This window comes from Sinocyclocheilus anshuiensis, unplaced genomic scaffold (assembly GCF_001515605.1).
Source record: "Sinocyclocheilus anshuiensis isolate Anshui unplaced genomic scaffold, SAMN03320099.WGS_v1.1 scaffold1831, whole genome shotgun sequence".
Classification (NCBI taxonomy): Eukaryota; Metazoa; Chordata; class Actinopteri; order Cypriniformes; family Cyprinidae; genus Sinocyclocheilus; species Sinocyclocheilus anshuiensis.
In genome coordinates, this window is record NW_015551116.1 from 64,656 (window position 1) to 86,947 (window position 22,292).

Consider the following 22,292-nt stretch of genomic DNA (forward strand, 5'->3'; position numbering starts at 1 on the left):
TGATCAGCCGTAAAACAGTGATTCTGTCCAAATTCCCTTTAAAATCTTAAATGATTCCCTTTGAGCTAAATTGACCTGTTTCCCTTACACATAGATCTGGTTTTCTCATACTATAATAGCTGATTCTTGTGTTTGGTGGTTTCACATATTATCAGACGCACTCTGAATTTCACACTCTCGTCCTAACGTAAAACAGGCTGCAAACGGAATGTGAAGTCTGGATGCTGTGCCGGAGGAAACGGCCTCCAATCTGTCTTGTCCATCTCTTCAGACGCAGACAGGCACAGCGTTTGCTCCAGACAGACGCTCTGGCAGCGCAGCGGTCAGCTGGCCACGACTGACCGTCCCCTCCGCCAGCTTCTGCTCATCTCTGAAGGACCCCGCCACTACTATAACACATTCAAGCTGTCGGACTGAATCTGAACCCATGGAGCTTCTGAGCACCTCAAAACTACTCTGGAAATTAAGTCTACAATGACACAGCTATGATGAGAGGGCGACTTTTCCAAAGTTTCTCCACAGTCCCCCATTGTGACTTTTCTGCCATCTTCAGTGTGTAGAACGAGCTAATGTGAAACGTTCATGTTGAGATGGTCCAGCAGACTTACCTGAGGGAGTCCAGACACCTGTCCCTTCTGAAGAGGCTGAGCGATGGAGGGAGTGAAGACCCGTGCGTCCTCCACCGGCCGGCCCTTCATGTAGTGCTTCCCAGCCTCGTATATGTCCACCTCGATCATCTTCCCTTTGAACTCTGGCTTCTTGGGCACCAGAACCTGCAGACGCATGAAAGAGAATATTATATAATAAGCATTATATACAAGGATGCACATAAGTGGTACGCAGGTGCGCATACACGTCTAAAATAAGAAATGCGCTGGGTAAATATGTTCAGAGTGCTCATTTGCATACTGACATGGTTGACAGCTGTTAATGCACAATCACTTCTTTAGATCGACAAACTGTAATACTGTATAAGATCGAACTGAAAGCATAAATCTAGGCTATGCACTGCCTGTTTCAGAGCAAAATGCAAAACTGTGACACTTCATTTACTGAAGCACTTTAAAACCCCACACAGCATAGGCCTATATTTACCTGCCGGTACCCGCCAAAATAAAAGCTTGTTGGTTTTAGGTTAGAAATGGATAATTCATTAAAAATAAAATAATTTTATTACTATTCAATACTTGCTTTTTTAATACTCGTGGAGTGCCTCAAGGATCTGTTCTTGGTCCACTTCTTTTCTTAATCTACATGCTTCCTCTGGGTCAAATGTCATGGTCTAAATTTCCACAGTTACGCTGATGATACGCAAATTTATTTTTCTGCACAGCCCAACTCTGTTTTTCCTCCTACTTCTTTAACATCTTACCTACATGATCTTAAAGTATGGATGGCTCAAAATTTCTCAAAATGGAATAATGAAAAAACTAAGATTCTGTTAGTTGGCCCAAAATCCTTTGTCTCCCCTCATCTTGACTTTTCTATTAATATTGACAGGGTTATAGTACATCCTTCCCCCACTGTACGTAATCTTGGTGTAATATTTGATTCTACACTATGCTTTGAACCCCATATCAACCAGCTTGTCAAAGTCCTGTTTTTACCAACTTTGTAATATCGTCCGTTTACGACGATCACAAAAATTAAAAACAGCTCATAAATGGAAAGGGGATCTACAGCATAAATGCTGGAGATCAATAGCTCTTGACACATCAGAGTCATGGCATTGGCCATCGCTTTCAAACGCCTTGCACTGCCTTCACTGCACACATTAAACCGCTCATTAAAGATTCTCACACGCTCTTCAGGACAAGTTCTGCATTTCCACAAAAGCAGCAATGAGCTTGTAAGTGTTGATCAGTGTTGTTATCAAGTGAAAAAACAAAACAAACAAACAAGCATCTTGTTTCTCTGCGCGTGCTGTCATGTTCTTGATGCCAGTTTGCTCCTCTTATCCCAGAGCATCTGAGACTTTCCACTGAGACCCAGAGCGACGAGTCCTTCAGATCTGCATGAGGTCTGAGGGGAGATGAATCAGTCCAGGCGTGGAGGCTGAATTGGATTAAAAGCTGTGCGCTTGGATCTATAGGGGTTTACATTGAAATTGCCTTCATTACGTTGAGCGGCAGATAAGTTCAGAGCGTAAAAACCACCTTCCCCAGACATGAAAGGCTCGGCAGAAAGCTTAAAGCGCATTATGATTCATCAAAACTCAGACATATCAGAGGATCTGTCGAATACGTTTTCAATTAGGCTGGGAAATAAATGTGTTTTCCTCTTCCTCCATCTCTGCCGCGGCCGATGTGTGCCGTGAATTTGAATACTTTAATATGAGAAGAGTTATTTTCCCATTTACTTTTTCATTCAATTACACAAACCCTGAAGGTCAAACACTAGCATTTTAAGGGATAGATAAAGCGCTCATACATCTTTGTCTCGCCTCTATTGAGAGGAGTCCTTGCACACTGGAAACCCATTAAGAGTGGTCCATGTTCTGCTGGAAATTGCGAATCGTGTCTCTATCTCCTTCTCATTGTAAATTGAACAGCATTTCAGAGCCGGTGGAAGAGGACACAGCAGCATTTCTTTGAACCTCTCTCGTCACTCTGAAAGCGCACATCTGTGGCAGCGCTGGAGACCGTGAGCGTGTCCTTGAAGAACACACGAGCAGTAAGCAGCGAAGAGAGAAACCCTGAGCCTCTCCACCGACTGACTGGGTGAATTTAACCAGGAGAACTGCTGGTTAAAACAACTAGCAATACACAGTGCAGACGAAATGACAGTGTGGAGAGTAACATGTTTCTCCAAGAGGCTGCTCATTGAAAGAGTGTTGTTTGAATCCCATATGGAGCAATACATGAGAAGAGTGAACCAATGAGGTCTAGAGTATCTTTGTGTCTAGATGAGTGTATAACAGCAGCAGCTCCTCTCATATAATTTATATGAGATAAGATCTGAAGAACACTGATCATTGCTGTCAACATGAAGGTCTTAAAAGTGTACTTTGTGTATACAAAAGCATCACACATTCTTAATTCTTGTAGTGATTTCCAGTTGATTAAAACTCGACTTGTTCAAAATATGTATGAACTTTATTCTTACATTCAACATAAAAGAAGATATTTTGAAGAACTGCTGGTCCCCTTTGTCTTCCATAGTACGGAAAAAAAATACTACTGAAGTCAATGGGGATCAACAACCGTTTGGTTACACACTTATTTCAAAATATCTTCTTTTGTGTTCAGCAGAAGGAAGAAACTGTGTGACAGAATTTTCACTGTTGGGTGAACCATTCCTTTAAGGCCCCTTTACAAACATCTAATGACACTGGCAGATGTTTTCACTCGTTTACGCTTAAACGTGCTCGCTGCTGTAAGTCCCTGACGAGTCCAAGCGGCTCCGTCTTCAGTTCTGTCTTTGACACGGCGCTGGCAGCTCAAAGGCAGACCAGCTTAAGCTCCAAACAGCCTGAGCTGAGCTCTTAATCGGCCCCATGTTCATGGTGATCCGCTGAGTAAAGCTGGGCTCTCCCTGATGGATGGTCAGTCACGTCTCAAACGCTCTGGAGAGCGCTCCAGCTTTGAGGCCGCAGATCAAGAAGGAAAAGGAGGAGAACAAACGCAGGAAAAGAAAACAGAGGGCTTGCATCCCAGATTAGAGCTCCCATCCTTTAATGCATGTCCCCGTCCTCAATCAATCGCTTGAGATGGCTTTCTGCTGGCATTATAATGAAAGATCAATGGTGGCGGGCGAGACGGGTGACCTCTGTGACCCATGAGGAGAACCTGAACCTGAGAGGAATGTGTGACTGTGATAACATCTGTCTCACTTCAGACCATTGACTAGTTAGAAAGGAAAACAATCACTTCTAACCATGCAGAAGACATTCAGAAACATTGCTAAACACATCAGGCACCATCAGTGCTTTCCTTAAAGGAATAGATCACTCTTCCAAACCTGTGTGATGGACTTTGGTCCTTCATACAGACCTATGTGTCAAGTCATGTAATCTGGGTCTGATCGTGACACGCAGCCATCGCATTAGGAAGCTTGTTTCCGCCGTGGATTATATATAAATTCAGAATTGCAAGACATTAAATTTGTAATTCTAAGAGGAAAATTTGGAATTGTGAGATATAAAACCACAACTGCAAAAGAAAAAAAAAAAAGTCTAAATTGCTAGATAAAAAGTCACATACAAAAAAGCGATATGTAAATTTAGAATTCTGAGAAAAAAAGACAATTGCGAGATGTTGCAAGATATTCATATTGTAGACCTTAGACATTGACACAAAAAGCGTTTTTCCATTCCACTGTGCTACTTCTCCATTGTTTTTCTATGTAAATGCATACTAATTTCACTGCCTGCGTCTTGTGTTTTTCAGGTTCTGTGTGTATGGATCTACAATGTTAATGGATCTACAGGCTACAATGAACATTTGCCCCCACAGCCCTGCTCTGTTCACAATCAGTGTGGACTTCATGGATGCTCTGAATAAAAGCGAACATTTTCCTCATGGCCTTGTGTTGCTTGGTAGACTTCAGATCCTACAAGCCCAAGACACACTGAAAAATACCTTGTAAATTCTCTGACACTGAGAAATATGGCGTTATGATCAAACCGCTAAATTCTCCAGACAAAAGTGACACTTATAGAGAAGCATTAGTCTGAAGACAAGCCTGCAAACATCTCCAGCACAGGTGTTCACGGACATATCTGAAGATGTCTGAAGTGCATTTTCACATGGACTCTTTGAAACTCAATGCAGTTGAGCTTTTTTTTTTTACTTTATATTGACGTGAAGTGTGCTTACAGGACGACCTTGTGTTTCCAGCTGGATTTCAAAGAATAACTTTGCATTTTTTGATCAATATATTTATTTAATAAATTATATATTTATTGTTTTTTATTAAAAAGAAATTATTTTTCTAAAAATAAAAATGCTTATGATTAATAAATGAGTATTTTTGTCCAGATGCGTCTCATTTTTGTAGTTGTGCTCAGTGAGATTTAAAAGTTAAAAGTGAAACTTAATTTAACAGCTTTCTGACTCAACGTGGAAAGGTTTGGAGTAAAACCAATGCTTTTTATTTTAGTAGGTTCAGCTCAAGTCCAGACTGAAATCACTGGACTGTCAGCAAACATGAACCACATCACTGTTGCAGTTCAGCAGAAAATAACTACTAATTCAAAGGCAGGGTTATTATAGTTAACTAAACAATATTAATAAAAGCTATGACAGTATCACAATGACACTAAAGTGACAGCTTGTACCTGCTCGTAGAACTTGTTGTGAGCGACGTAGTACTGCGAATCGAAGGAGTCCTCAGTGACCAGCACACGCTGCCTCTCGCCGATCTGTGAGACGAGACAGAAACACTCATGAGCAGCTCAAACTGCATCTGAAGACACTAAAGACGTCTGTGCTTATAATGGAGATGAAGAGCCTCCAGCCCTGACAGCAAACATAAGTAGTGATTAGCCTGTAAACAGGTGACATTTGTACAGATGCATTTAACCCATGAATACATGCATGCACCAGAGAAACAGCCATCATTCATTCACATCATTATTAAGAGCTCATTGAAAGAAACAAAAGCGGCTGCAGCGGTAAGAGACAGATGTGTCTGGATCGTGACTATTATACACTGACATTATCTTATGATGGAAAATGTCTTCTTTCATTCACGCTTTCACAAAGCAACCGTGCATGTATTTAATGGGTTTGAAGAAGCTTTTGTGTGCCGACCGTTGGTTTACTGCCCACAGCACTCAGATCAACACAACCAGAGACAGACACCGTGAACAACACAAATGCAAACACACACGATTTCAGAGGGAACACAGACGTGTGTGAATCGCAGCCTTCAGAATGAACGAGAGACGGGAATGATGCGCAGAGAGACGCTTTATGAGATCCAGATTCTGACCTCATTCTGTTAGCTGGAGCAAAAGCACAAAACACATCCAAACAACAGCATCTTTCTAAAACACATCACAGGATCACTGTGAAAGGAGAAAAGGAGAGGACGCTGATGTTCTTCGTCAGCAGCGCAGTGGTGCGGTCAGCGGAGGTCAGAGGTTAATAACAAACACACTGCTCTTCTGGAGATGAAGGCGTGACACTCGCTGTCAAAGCACTGAACAAGTGACTGAACTCTGGGAAAATGGCTGGAAATGCAGTTCTTCAGTGCTGAAACTGATCCTGCATCTCGAAATCTGGAGAAATTAAAAGCACTGCAGAAAAACCTCGTCCCCGAAGTTACAGAAACATTCAAGATGTCATTTCTTCACACACTGCCAAATTCTGTTAGACCAAAAACTATTAATCACCCTCATATCGATCCAAACCCATATGCTGTTATATCACTAAACCTAACTGTGACTTGTGAATAAAAAAAGACGTAGAAACACCTAGTGCTAATCCTGGCTGTAACTTCAAACATGTATTCAGAAATAAAAGCTCCAAAAGGGTGTTTTTGCAGCGATGCCATAGAAGAACCATTTTTGGTTCCCAAAAGAACCTTTCAGTGAACAGTTCCTAAAAGAACCATTTTGAACGATTTAACATTTTAAAAATACAAATAACTTTTTTCGACTATAAAGAACCTTTTCTGCATTTGAAAGGTTCCATGGATGTTCAAGGTTCTTCACAGAACTATTGATGCAAAACAAAGAACCTTTATTTTTAAGTGTGTTGACAAACTGTAAACTTGTCACTTCGATCTGATTGGTTGGTTGGAATATTGTTAAAGGATCACACAAATGTTTTTACTAAATTTAGATGTTTTAAGACCTAACTATAGCTCAGTTCCTCATTCAAATCCAGCATATTGTAAGCCTTAAATGCAGCGTTCTAGTGTGAATGTGTTTATGACAGTTAATGGAAGCCAGACATTTCTGTTTCTTACGTCTTAAATATGGATATTTTTCTTACAAAAACTCATCGATTCGCTACAGGAGGCCTTTATTAACCTCCTGGAGCCATGTGAGGCACTTTTTATTATGGATGGATTCGCTTTATTGGACTTCTTTGGGACTGTTGAAAAATAACATCTACTCACTGACATTATAAAGCTTGGAAGAGCCAGGACATTTTTAAATATATCTCAGATTGTATTTGTCTGAAAGAATAAAGTCACCCCCTGGAGCCGTGTGAGCCACCTTTTATGATGGATGTATGCCCTTTATTGGACTTCTTTTGTATTATTGAAAAATAACACCCATTCACTGCCATTATAAAGCTGGGAAGAGCCAGGATTTTTTAAAATATGACTCCGATTAGATTCGTCTGAAAGAAGAAAGACATATACACCTCGGACGGCTTAAGGGTGAGCTAATTTTAATTTTTGGGTAAAATACTTGGAACGTAGTGGATGACCTTTATGGTGTTTTTCTCATTTTAACAGTCGTGATTACTATGAAGAGTGACTGTAAGGAAAAGCTGCGAAGGTTCATGAACTAATCCAACACTGATGTGCTCATGGTTGGAAAATGTCGCTTACTTAAAAAAAAATGCCATTCAAAAGTTTCACAAACAGATTTTGACAGAACAACTTCTATTTAAATGGAGAAATTATCAATTGTATGTAAAACCTGAAGTTCAGGAAGCATCTAAAAATGTAACGTTCATGATGAAGCAAATTCTAGAAGAATCAATGCACATCAAATGACACAAAAACACCAAAATCACGCAGACATCACATAAGCTCCTGATCATCCGCACTTCTTCACACTTATACTGCATATAAACACTCAGTAAATGAAAGCCACAGAACAGAGTGGATTAATCCGTATTAACAGTGAACAGAAGAAACTCCTCCGGTCTCATGTATGTGATGAAAACATGTTTAGAGAGTGTGACGAGTGAGGAGAGCAATGGGGAAAACAAGCCACTCATTTTATTGCTCTAATGAGACAAACGCAGCTGTGAATCTTGATGAAAGTGAGTGCAGTCTTCACAGAGAAATCTCCATCGTTTTTACAAATGAGGAGATTAAGAAACATCCAATTCTGCAAAGAACAACACAAGCGCATGATCAGGAAGGACACAGAGAGAGTGTGGATGAATTACTAAACGCTCTGACAGCACACGAGCCACGACTGAAGCTCTGATGAAACTGACAGGATCTCCCACATGAGCGGTTTTCATCAAGAGTTCAGGTTTCAATTCACATGAATGTATGAGGGAAAGTGATAAATGAATGCATGATGTGCACAATAATTACAAAAGAATATCTACAGGTCTCTCTGATGGACTCCACTGGCCTACAGAAGCTTCAGAGCTGCATCAAGTGAAGCATGTCAAAGGTTCCCTCAAAGAGAATGGAGGAGTTTGTCTGGGTCTAGCCGGAGGCGGCGAGGAACACGTCTCGTTCATGTTCAAAGCTGCTGTCAGCCGCTCGCAGCGATCACAGACACACCTCCTCAGGTCCAGGAAGAGCTAACAAAAGTACTCATACTCACAGAACCAAGCTGCTTACCATGTTGTTCTGTGGGTAAATTAACCCAACGAGAAGCTGCTTTCTTACACAGGGGTGACTGAGAGAGTTATTCACCAAACAGTGAAGGTTCTGTCAGTGTTTACTCACTCTCATGACATCCGTGTGCTGATGAATCTTCATGCAGCTCTTAATCACAGTCCAAAGCCATGCCATAATAGTTTCCAAATCATTCCAATCTTCAGAAGTTATTGTCGTTGTGTGATGAAAATGTAAGTACATGTAAGTGATTTACCAAAAATCTTCCAGAGAGTTGTTCAGTTAACGCTGTGATCAGAACACTGAGTCATTGAGCTGAACCAGATCAGGGCTCGAACGAACGATTCATTCACCGATTCACTTCTCAAGTTCAGTGGTCCTTTTCTCAACTGGACGGAAAGATTATCCGTGAATCTCTGGTCAGAATAACTGCAGGTCTTCAGAAGATTCAGAACACAGCGAATGAATCACGACTGTCTTCAAACTGCAGAATGCAAAAGAGTATGTGACATTTCTTCTTGTGTTCCTGGAAAAAATAACAGCGCACGGAGAACTAATATATTAGCAGAAGCCGCTCTAATGAAGCAATCTCAGCAGTAGGGTTTAGGCTGAATGAATCGCTAACACGGATATCTGGAGCGGCCAGCGCTCTTCAGCTCGAGCGGGAAGGACAGACTTTCAGTCTTTATGAAGTTTTTAACAGCGCGGTGCTGATGAAGAGGAGCACATCACCTCAGAGGAGATCTCAGGAGACCGAAGAGCGTCCAGCGTGCCGTTTGTTCTGGACACACTCGCCCGCTCCTCTGGCGTTTGATCACACATACAATATTCCCTCTTAATTGAGCCTAATCCAGATCGTGAATGACAACATGGAGAAATCAAAGGAAGAGCGGGGATTACGATCCTGTGGTTCTGTCATATGAAAGCGCAGGATGAGAAGCAGAGGATGTTTGCTGTGGAATCTCTTCTTGAGCGAAAACAAACAGAGCTGGGCCTGGATTTGAATCAAAAGAGAATAATAATTAGAGCGGTCCAGCACAAACACGCAGGGCTTTACGGGAGACGTGAGAGGACTCACATCACAGCCTTTCAGGAGATAAAGAGCAGAAGACTCTCCGGTGAGCTTCAAACCATGAATCTCTGATCTGTGCGAGTTTAGCTTGAGATTCACATGCTGTTACACAACAGAGGTGAAGATGATGAGCATGCTTTAATTGAGAATCAATCCAAACAACAATCAGAATGGATTAAACTCAATTGAGACTCTTTCAGCAGAATGGATCATGTTTTTGAGCTCCACTCCGCTGCTTTTCCATTGTTTTCTATATAAAGATGCACTAGCTGAGTGTATCTGACCGGGTGTATTTTGCAGTGTCTCCCGCAGTACACGGTGTTCGAATATCTCTAGATCTTGTTTTTTCATCTCATTTTTAAAAGTAAAAACCGTGTTCTGTGTGAGTGCCCTCAAAGATGAACGGCTGAACATGAGAAACGCTGTGGAGCTGAAACAGAAGAAACACATCTCGTAGTGTTTCACATCAAATGTCACTTAAACTCAGCCAAAGCAGTGCATCTTTGACTCTAAAATAAATGTTTAGAGCAGAGCGCCGTCACACTGAGAACACAGGCGTCATTCTCTGATACACAGCGACACGTGAAACTCACACCAAAACCTAATTACGGCCCTTTAATTTAGTGTCTGCTGTTACCGTGACAACCCACCCAGACTTAATGAAGAGCATCATGCTGGATTATATAGTGTGAAAAGAAACAAGGACAAAAGAGTACATGAAGAAGTTATTAAAGAAGAGAAACTGAGGCAGAACATCACAAACGAGAACAAAACATCATCACTGGTGCATGTGCTATTTATACAATACAGCTTAAAGGAGGGAGAGAAGAAAACACCACTGACACACACAAACACACACTACACACACACACACACACTCTCGTTCCGCCCCTCTCATTTGTCTTCAGATGTTTGCGTGAAGAAACTCATTGATTTCATTGCTGTCGGTGACCTGCTCAGAATCACAGTCGCTCTGTAATCAAGCCACACAGCCGATGGTGAAGAATGTCTTTAATCACTGATGTTTCTGACACATCTGCACTGCAGAGTGATTTAGCGTTCAGCGTCAGACCGCAGCCCCGCGGGACGAGGGTAAACCCCGCTGACTCCCCTTCATTAGTGCTGTTGAGTGAAGCACGGGCCGCGCTCAGCTGAGACACAATCAGCTCTGAGTGATGAGGACGTCACTGTCGGTTTCTCACAGGACAGACCCAGTGTGTTTCACTGCATGTGCGTATGATCACGCTCTGGTCCATCTGATCCATGTGTTCTGTCTCACTGGAGTCCTCTGGCCGGATCACCATCATGTTGCGATTAATTGCTAATGCTTTTATCACAGTATACGGTTTTATCGCGATATTGAAATTTAGTTGCAAAAAAGTGTTGTCATAATACAGCATAACAGATTTAATAACTTTTTTCTTATAACAAAAATAACTGAACATTTAAATACGATAAAGCAATACACACAATGTATAAAGTTACATTTTTTTACACAGATTAAAGCGGAAAAGATTTATAAAGACCAATAGGTATCACTTTACAATAAGATCTCATTAGTTAACTTTAGTTAATGCATTAACATTCACAATGAGCAATAGAAAACACTTTCAAACAATATCTAGGCATGTTGTAGTCCAGATTCAAATGTGAAAAAGTTTGAAAATAAATAGCCTATTAAGTCTAAATATGCAAGTATTTGGCGCTGTGATGAACAGCGAATACAAAAATCTGAATGGCTGTTTAAATCATTGAAACAGAAAGTAGCGCAGCTGATTTGTTTCCGGCTTCATTTCTGCTCTTCAGTGCCATCTGCTGTCAGACAGTGAATGTGTTATCCTCCAGAGCTTCTCTCTCGTGCTCTGCCGTGTGCTTCTCATCCGTGCTCGTTTACCTCAAAGAGTGCATGCGTCTGTGGCCCAGCATACAGCGGTGTTGTGCAAGTATTCTTAAAATGCATTCAAAATTCAGAATAATTTGACACATCGTGAAGTGCCCACGATGACAACATCGTGCATGTTCATTATCGTGATATATCGCATCACCAGCACATGTCTTATCACGAGTGACCAGCTGGTGTACATCACACTTCACATTGCACATAACACACGGCAGCACACAGTCAAACATTTCACAAAACACAGGCACAGGAATCACATCTGTACGGTTTACATTGAGAATCTGGCAGCGCACAGGTGAAGAGCCTCAGACGTGTTCAGTGTGTGTGTGTGTCTGATATGATCCACGATAAGATCACAGTTACACCTTCAGTTCTACAGAAAAACATCTGTGTACTGTCGCTTTTAAAACCCAAAACACTGATCTGATGAATAGGAAATCACAACAACCCTGTTTACTTTAAAACATGTTCCCCATCTAAATGTGAACGATTACTCTGAACATGTTACTCCAAAGAAAAAAAATCCCTACATGTTCTTTGTTACATTTTCATTTGAAAATGACCGTTATGGAAGTAAAATGAATTGAAAAGCTTTTTCAACGCACTCTCCAGTCCAAATACAAAGGAGCCTGAAAAGAGAGAGAGGAGAGTGGTTGAAGGTCAAGAGCACTGGATGGAAATGATGCTTCAGAGAACTCTGTGCCTCTAATGTGTCTAAGATCTCCAGAGCTGTTCTTCAGGAGAACGACATGAAGCACAGTGAGAAAGAGACTGCTAAGGAAGGAATGAAGACACGGCCGAGGAGCAGCGGGTCACGGGGAGTTTCTGCTGACTGACTCTCAGAGGTCAGCTCCAGTTACTGTCCACAGCACAGACAACACCGTTCACACAGCTCCAGTGCTCCAGGGCTTCAGGGCCCAGTTTAGAGCTGAAACAACTAGAACTAACCCACCCGCAGAAGGTGGTTGGTGTTAGGGAAACTTGTTTGGAAACAACCGTTTTGTGATTTCCTTCAGTTCTACTAGTAACACAGAAACAACGCCTCACATCTGAAACTGAGGAGCTCCAGTATCTACAGCATCTCACTTCACTATCACATCTACCTCATCACGGACAGAGTAATGAACTCCTGTCTCTGACCCTTCAAGCTCATGATCATCGCGTCTGTAGTTCCTCTTCATCAGGTGAAGTGATGCTACGTAATGAAAGAGTAGATCAAGCACACTCAGGCTCTGTCCACACGAACGCGGTTATTTTTAAAACTGCAGCTTTTTCTACGCGGTTAGGACGTTCGTCCACACACAAACACAGCACCAGGTCACTGAAACCGAACGTTTCTGAAAACTCCTGCCAGGATGAAGGTTTTCAGTTATATGCTCTTGACAGTGCTTCATAGCATGCGTTTGCGTTTTCATGTGGATGGAGATTTTTTTTTAAAAACAGAAGGAAAAACTCTGTTTATAAAAATACCTGTGTATGTGTGGACATGGCCTCAAACCTACTGCAGAGAACCAAACCTACAGGAGCAGTCAGGATAAACATCTGCATCTGTGTTGTCAACTATTCCTTTAAGAAAAACCTCAAGCAGGGAGTTGATTTTCAGCTTTAGGGCGGTATTAATCTATCCCTGCTCTCTACCTGTGTGTGTGTGTGTGTGTGTGTGTGTGTGTGTGTGTGTGTGAGTGAGTGAGTGAGGGAGTGAGGGAGTGAGTGTGTGTGTGAGTGAGTGGTACCTGATTGCTGGTGACAGAGCTGTGTTAGTAAATGACTGTGAGAGGGAGGTGATGTCTGATTGCTCCATCAGCGGCGTCTGTGTGCTGATTACGTCCAGCAGCTCATTTAAGCACATATATAGTAGCTTTCATTATGATGCAGAGGAGATGGAAATTATATCTCTACAATATAATTAAATAAAACACTCTCTGAACCGCCTTTCATCACCAAATGCACATACAATCAGCGTTCACCTCCTAATATCAGACCTGTTTCTGAACCTATCAGAATCTCAGCCAGTTTCAAAGCCGCTGTTAATGTCAGTCTCTCAAGTAACAAGCGGTCAGTTTCAACACACTGCACCTGCGATTACTGTCTCCAGCGGATGTGATCGGATGAGTGCTGGTGATTTAGTAACTACACGCAGCACAGCATGTGGATAAAGCATGTAAAGCGCTGATGACTGGACACTCACTGTCACTGCGCTTCACATGTCATTCATATGAGCACATGCATCGTTGATACAGCTTGCTTTTAAAGTTGAAAACAACTGCTGGAGTTTGAAACGCTGTTTTTGGCTCCTGCATTTAAGAATGAGTGATGACATCTCTGCAAACAGATCGGGTTGGATCAACTGACGGTGCATAATTCTGTTCATACAACAGCATCTCATCCAGTGGCTGGGCAGGGAAAGAGGTGGGCGGGGCCAAATAGAGAGGAAGGAACAGGGAATGATGTGGGTGGGATCAGAGAGAGGGAGGGGTGGGGCATGGATTGATGAGGGCGGGACTAGACCGAAAGAGGAGTGGGGCATACTGTGGGCATGGCCAAAGAGTGAGCGAGGTGGTTAGTCATAGAACAATGTGGGCGGGGCCAGAAAGTTAGGGTGTGGCATGAAATGATATGGGTGTGATCAGAGATAAGGAGAGGTGGGTCAAGGATTAATGTGGGTGTGGTCAGTGAAAGGGGTGGGGCATCAGGACCCTTAAACTGCAGCAGGTCTGAGGAACAGATGCCAGGGCTGAAGGTGGCATTTGGTCGACTGACTCCAGGTTCACCAGAATCAGAAGGCTTCAATAAAGGTGATTGATGTCAGAGAGCTGGCGGGGAAGCGTTGCGTGTTTGCACACGTGGTGAACACAACAAACAGCCAAAAGCACAGCGCTGCTGACCTGTGCAGTCCTGCCCAGCACAAAAAACAATCTATTACCATCATACAGCTTGACTTTGGAAACAGTTCAGGTGTGTAAATGTGCCCGCAGCTCAAGGACGATTAACTGCTCGAGAAGTGAGAACTTACTCATAACCTCCATCTGTTCTCTCACTCATACAGATGCGAGCGTCTTCAGAGGAGCTCTGACCGTCCCGTGGATCAGGCGCTGAGCGCTCCAACAGCATCTGTAATGCATGATCTCTGTTTTCCTCATGCCAACGTGTCAGTCGAACTAAAACACGCCTCTCAGAGCTGGAGCTCTCAGATACGAGAAGTGTTTGCTTTCTCGAGAGCTTCCTTCATCATGACAAGAGGAGAAGAGATGCTGCTGTCTCCTCTTTGAAAGACTCCATCCGTCTCTTGGAAAATCATAAAGACTTCTGTGCATAAATACGTCAGGATCTGGTGGAGAACACATCCACATCTTCAGTAAAACTGCTCATGAAAGCCTTCAAGTCTGAGGCAGGTCTCAGGTTATTCTGACCGAGAACAAGAGGCTACAAACCTGGTTCTCTGATACGAATGGATGGTGATGATAACGGGCATCACAGACACACTGACACTGCTCAGGAGTCACGCGATCAGACCTGAAGCAGGATCTTCTGAAGCACAGAGCTGAGTGTGTGTTTGTTTGGAACGTGCTGCTGCCTGGACAAATCAGTGTGTGTGTGTGTGTGTGTGTGTTTAACGAGGCATATCGCAGCTGACCCGTGTGCGAAGACATGGATCAGTGTCCAGAACAGACAGACCATAATGTCGCTGGTGCCGTCACTGAGATTGTGCCATGTGTCGACCCTGTTTATGTCAGTCTTTACAGGTACGGTTTATCTAAAGCAGCAAATACTGAAGCTCTTAGGAGTCATAAAATCATCCATCATGCCAGCAGTCCAGAGCCATTTTATATTTCAATCATCTCTACTTTCTTGTTATCAATAAATCACTTTTAATAAAATAAATTGTTGACCGATATTTTGATGACAGATGTAGACACAAGAAAGAAACACTCTTGCTGTTGGGCATGCATACAGTTCTGACTTATGAATCTGAGCTTTTATTCTGTTCTAAAACAAAACTGTTCTGACTTATGAATTAAAGAACAACTGAGCATAAAGTCACTTCCACTGCCTTTGATTTTGGTTGAGAATAAGTGATAAACTAACCTTCAAACTGCATTAAGTAGAGCTAAATTGTGGGAAAATCAGCTTGAAGAAACTGTACGCAAGGATATGTATGCAAATGTTGATACATTTGATATATATGATGAAATGGCAGCAAAAACCACAAACCTTGTATAAACAATGAACATCTATAAACAGTTTCTCTGATTTATTTAGTGAACGTGTTCTGTGGGTTAAGCAGCTCCTTTAACTGACACAGACACAAAGAGAATAGAGTATTTCTGAAGGTGAGTGTGTGCAGTGCTGCATTAAACATGGACACAGAAACAGCAGCTCTGAATATCAAGACTACGAGAGAGAAAGCGAACACTGGGCAGTCTGAGGAAGCACTGCAGGGAATACTGGGTAAGATTACAGATGTGTGTGTGTGTGAGAGCTGAGAACAGATGACAGATCTACTGACCCCATCAGGACCCTATCAGACCACATCAGCACTGAGCAGAGCTGCTCTATGCGCTGCTTTGAAAAGCGGAATAATCCCTCTCCATCTTTCTCACTGTTTTGCAACATTCACTGCTGTGACTTAAGTAAGAAGATTACAGCCGCAGCAGCAAGACTGGCGTCTAAACTCATTCATTTAATATCCTAATCCTCCTGTAATTGGCACATCTGAAACTGTCGATGAAATGGTTAAACAGCAGCAGTTGTCAGCTCCTGAGTAACCCTAGTAGTATTAATTAGTCATTAGATATGATCTGCTCAAACATCAGCTGCAGGATCTTCAGAGAGTCTGGAAGAGAGTCATGTGATATAATGACAGTATATTCATACATTAGACTCTCAGGACACTCCTGATACTTCACAGGGTAAATCAGTCAATCAGAATCAAAGCAGTTTTGTACTTATTCTAAGAAAATGAAAAAGGAAGAAACACCCAGATTCAGCTCAAGTAGTCTCATCCTTTTTCTATCACAAGACAATCTGGGAAACAAAAGAAACCAAATACAGCGCTCATGATGCTGTGAGAGCATTTCATAACTGTAGATGCAGTCGAGGAAGAGAGATCTCATTATAATGAATAAAAGGTGTGCACAGACACGTTAAACTGTGCGCAGATCTTGTGGTGTGCATGTGTCCTGAACGCAGAAAGACCCATCAGACCCTGTGCTAACAGTCAAATCTGCAGACAGACACAGACAATGGAAAACAATAAACCAAGGCATCATGTAGAAGCTCCCTCTCATGTCCTAAATGTCAAGCAAGTCTGTCAGAAATGTTCAGATGAAGAGCTGAATGACTTGGGCCTGCTCCTCAGATCTCTCAGCGTCGGCGGCGGTGAACACAGGGCCTGGCGTCTCTCGTCTGTCTGTCCATTAATCTCACTCACACACTCTTCCCTCCATCCTTTCTTCTCTCAGAGGCTCAGGCCGTTTGTTCTCAGGGTTTATCCGCTCCTCTCCTCCCCGTCAGGATTAGCGAGAACGTTTCTTAAAAGAAACAAAGCGCTCCGTCTCTGGGCTTGTCATATTGCTCCATCTTTCACGGCCGCTGAGGAAAAGCAGTGAACGAAAGCAGATGTTTTCATGCGGAGAGATCAGGAGCTACACATTCACAGGAATCTCCTCTGCTGGTGTCAGAGCTGAACACGGTCAGGACCACAGCGATGACACACATCATCCTCATTCTGTGCTGCTGCGGCATGGAAGCGTGCAAACCGTGAGGAGAAACCCTGTCCCTAAAAACAGACCGAACCACTGGAGCCACCTGACACACAGTGTTTCTACAGCATCAGTGACCGCCGGTCAGCACACAGGAGATCATTTCCCACAGTCTCCACACACACAAACACTACTGTGATACAGCGGAGGACAGGCACTCTACACACACCATGGCACTAAATGAATCATTCATATACCATAGCATTTACTGGTGTTTGCATGGCACTACAAATTACTTCCAAGACTCCTACAGCATTACCATGGTGCATGTTACAAGAGTGCACTAAAGTAGCTCAGTTAATCAGTTTAAAGCTGTGGTAGCCCGCTATCAGGCACCAGTGTCACTGTAAACGCACACACTGTCTGACGGAGACAGCAGGAACTATCCAGTAACTGCAGAAGCTATAGCGTTTTGTAAGCCAGGCTGGTGTTTTCTGGGAAGCAGTGCGATTACACATCTTGCAACCTTGAATTACACAAAGAACCAGCATCTACCAAAGCGTCAATCACTGGTGGCACAAATGAAAAAATTTTTTAAACCTGCTAATTGTAACTTAACCTCATTAGAAATACATGACTGCAAAAAAAATACATTTACAAATACAAATACAAAAATACATTTCTGCAAAAACATACCTATACATACAATTCACTGCAATTTTCAAATTAAATGAACAGTACAGGCATTAAAACACCAACAACTTGTATTCCTTTTCGCACAAATTATGATTTCAGGGGCAAATTATTGACAATAAATATTTATTTTTGTATGGTTCCTTGCACAATACTATGAGCTCAGAATACTTTTATATAGGGTTGCAAAGGGGTGGAAAATTTCCGGTAAACTTCCAAAGATCCCTGGAATATTCCAAAAAATCCCAGAAAGTTTCCAAAATTTCTGGAATATTTCCGAAATTTACTGTAATTTTTCCACCTTTTTGCCACCCTACTTTCATCATAGTGCAGGATTTGTGAACTAGTACAATTAGCCAATCACATCACATAACTAGCTCCACATGCGTGTCTTTTGCGATGCAGTAAGTTTGGTTGAGTAAGTGCAGTAAGTGCAGCATTGCACTTGTGATGTGAAATGCTCGGGTTCAAGTCTCCCGAAACTCAAGTCACTATAAAAGGCTCAAAGAATTGTAGAAGCAAGATAAAGTGACATGGCTGCTTCAGAAAATGTTTTTATCACATGCTTGCTTTTGTTCACATTATTGGTTAGGTTTAGGATCGGTTTAATGTAGCTGCTCCATTAATTTCGAATGCAATAGAGCATTAATCTTTTAGCGCCACTCGCACATTTGACCGTTTCAGATAAAACTCAACATGCTATTTAGCAACAGACACTGGACATCTTGCTTTGAAACTGCTGTGAAACGTCCTACAAGCAATGCGGTATCATTTTGCAACCATTTTGTATCCACAGGCTTGTTTTTTCATGACACTGTGCTGTTTAATAAAATAGCATCTGCAATGGAGAACAAATTATAGACAGTAGCTTATAACCACTCTTGTGGACGTGTCACTGAAAAGTGCAGCAAAATGAACCCAGAACAACATATTTCAGGTTTTGTAGAAATGTCACGTATTTCCAATGAGCCTGAGCTGGTGATACACACAGTTCAGAGCTTAGGAACTCTCTCTACACAGCGATGAACACAATGATGAACAGCCCTACCTACTCCAACATACCTTTACCACAGTGAGATTCTTCTGTCTAGACGTCTTTTCATCCTGCCACAGAGGATTTAGAGCTGCTGTAGGCGTTTAGCAGTGTTTGCTTTCTCTAAACACGGAGCCGGAGGAGGTCTGGGTTTCCCCCGACGGCCTGAGAACCAGGGGCTTTATCTCCACGGCTCCTGCTAGACCTGCCAGACCCCAGAGAGAGCACCATCTGTAGAGACAAACTGCTGCAGCGCTGCTGAGCATGTGGAAGACAAACACAATTCCCTGCTTCTGGATATGCAGGGCATCTTCAGGCCCGAAGGCAGCGTGAGGCTGTAGAATCACAAGGAGTGTCTGTCCAGCACAAAACCGGACCATCACAACACAGTCACACTCTGCGCTGAAGACACACGAGGAGACAGCACTTGTTATTCATTAGCAGTCGCTCACGTCGTTACACACACACCTCAACCACGGAACCGCACGAGCCTGCGAGCTCCAGTACAGCGAAACCAGAGCAAACAGCGACTGAACACAGTCTGAACCTCAAGAACAGTCAACGGCCGGCCTCTTTCATCCTGCATCTTAACAGAACTACAGAAATAGTCAAGAGAAGCTGTTTTTCTTTCAGAGAAAGTCTAATCAGACAAGGGATGCTAAGCTACAGAAATGACAATAAAAAGAGTTCAGGACTCAAGAACTTCATTTCTTCACAAAACCAACTGCATCTGTGATGATGATTTATGAGTGTGTCCTGTCCATACGCACACTTCCTTTATGACAGACATAACACACCCCAAATGCAGATATATGATCTCCTGATGGTGGTCTCACGTGTACTTCATGACCTGCACATCTGCAGGGGAACGAGTGTGTGTGTGTGTGTGTGTGTGTGTGTGTGTCAAACAAACCTGAGTGTGTGTGTGTGTGTGTGCGCGTGAGTGTGTGTGTGAGAGAGAGAGTGAGTGAGTGTGTGTGAGTGTGTGTGCGTGCGTGCGTGTGTGTGTGTTTAGTCCGTCTTGAGCTGAACTAACAGATGGAAGCAGATGGTGAGGAATGAGATGGATGGATTTTATGAGGGTCAGAAAAGGAGAAAAGCAGGTTCCTGTTGGCTTGTTAAACCTCGTGATGAACCGCTGAAGATGGGATTCTCTGTGAGAAACATCAGGATGTTTGAGGACACAGTGAGACGCACAGATGAAGACGAGACATTCACACTGTGCATGAACTGTGGTGTGGGTTCATCATTACACCCAAGCGCCACTGTCCTGACATACATCTCCAAACAATGATGATTCAATCATCTTTAAAGGGGTCACATATGATGCAATTTAAAATTTTCCTTTCTCTTTGGAGTGTTACAAGCTGTTCGTGCATAGATAAGATCCGTAAAGTTGCAAAGATTAAAACCTCAAACCCAAAGAGATATTCTTTATAAAAGTTAAGACTGGTCCAGCGGGGCATAGAGGAGAAACAATAATGTACAGTATGTGGAAAAAATAAACCGCATAAACACAACATTACAACATTACACCAAATACACAAAATTATGTTATTTTTAGCAGCATCATATGCCCCCTTTAACAGTTTTTTTTTTTAACAATGTTCAAGATGCTCTGATCCATGCAATGAAAATGCTTTGAGATCAAGACCACGAAGCTCCAGAAAGAGCTGTTTTAGCTTGCCATACAGGTTTATAAGTGTGAGTAAATGATGACAGGATGATCAACGATCCCCTCAAGAGCGTGAATGACAGTGGAGAGAAATCTCAACTGAATCGTGTTTATACTTTAGTTCACTTTCATTTCTATCATGTCAATATCATAAACAAAATTCTACAGATGAAACAAAAACATAACGAGAAGTGAAATTGCTGTTTCAGTGCTGTTAGATTGGAGCTGTAACAGTTTTTATAATAGATGATGATCATCATCACAGTCGGACCGGAATCTGACTTCACGATAATGGCTGTCGAAGCAAATCACTGTTTGGAAATAAGGTGTTGCTGAACACACGTGGGATTAAGCTAAATTAAATCCACATTTGCCAGCGTCTTAAATGTGTAAAAGCAAACAGATGCATGTTCAAGCACACTGTGCTGAGCGTGGGCTGCTGAGATAAGGAGTGTTTCTCTGGCCGCTGGGACTGAGCTTCTCTCAAACACAGCGCTGGACACTGAGGCATTCTGGGAGATTCTGCAAATGAAGTTTACATTCCTCAAGGTGCCTTTTAGAAAACAAACATATGCTTCTCTTGCCACAGCTTACATATTAACGATCTGAGCTTCATTTAAAACGTGTTCACTGCTAAACGTCACGTTGAGTCTGACAGCAGGAATCAAAGCATTTGAGGTTATGCAAATCATCACCCAACTGACAGATGTCAATCATCTCTCTGTGCATACATTCCTGCTGGATATTTACAGACATCAGCATCAGGGCATGTTTAACTGCAATAAACGTATAGTTCACTGTACTTCTAACCTGTAAGCCTTTCTTCTAATAAGAGAGGATGTTTTGAAGAACATTTGGACCCCATTGAGTTTCACTGTATGGGCAAAACAAAACCATCCTTCAAAACATCTTGTGTGCTTCACAGAAGAAAGTCAGTCCTACAGCGTGACGGGGAGTAATTGTGAAACTGTTGTAGGGTGGACTAATCACTTAATAATGGCTTCTGAGCCACACAAGACAAACTCATGCACAGCACACAAACCTGCTTTTGTCTCCGAACAGAGCGATGGCATGAGCGAGACGTTGAGCTCCTCTCTGTGAAGGTCTGACTCTGAAGTGTGAGATCTGGCCTGAGCGCACACATCAAAGATCAGCGCCAGCGTCTCCAGAGCGCAACACACACCTGCCTGCAGCGGACCGATCGATCGATGATCGGCTTTCATCTGCTCAGATCAGACTCACGCAAACCCAGGCCTCACTTTCACTGGATACACAAACACAACCTGGACAAGAAGCACCAGCAGTGTCTTAAAGCCAAATTCAGACATGATATCTGACAGACTTTCAGGACAGGGAAGGACAGACTTGTGCGACTCTGCTGTATGATGTTCATGAAGAAATTATGTTTATTTTCAGACAAAAGCAGCCACTGTGTGTCACTAGAAACAGGCTTCAAAGACGACTTGCAGCAGTGGCTCCATAATGAAATCTTACTTAATAACAGCATTTGAAAATCTGAACAATACTGCATGATGAATGCGGCTGTATTGATGTCCTCCTGGACGGCCGTGGGACGAAACACACAATGACGTCTTAAAATCACAGGCTGCTATCGAGTCATCGCTCAACAAAAGCCATAATCCGGCTGTGAAAGTGTCTGTTGTGCTGTTTGAGCAGATGATTATGCTGTTGTGTAAGTGGACTAGTTTCAGGGGGCTTTGACATGAAAGGCT

The 22,292-nt window shown here is 42.6% G+C and overlaps 1 protein-coding gene across 1 annotated transcript in view; it reads right to left on the bottom strand.

The window, feature by feature from the left end:
* LOC107663002 (threonylcarbamoyladenosine tRNA methylthiotransferase-like) overlaps nucleotides 1–22,292 on the bottom strand; it is a 240,386-nt gene that overhangs the window by 14,951 nt on the left and 203,143 nt on the right. The window contains exons 13-14 of the mRNA XM_016453136.1: nucleotides 5,279–5,362; nucleotides 609–773 (exon numbers count right to left, since the gene is read on the bottom strand). Coding sequence (XP_016308622.1) covers nucleotides 609–773; nucleotides 5,279–5,362 — 249 coding nt within the window. The remainder of the gene's footprint in view (nucleotides 1–608; nucleotides 774–5,278; nucleotides 5,363–22,292) is intronic.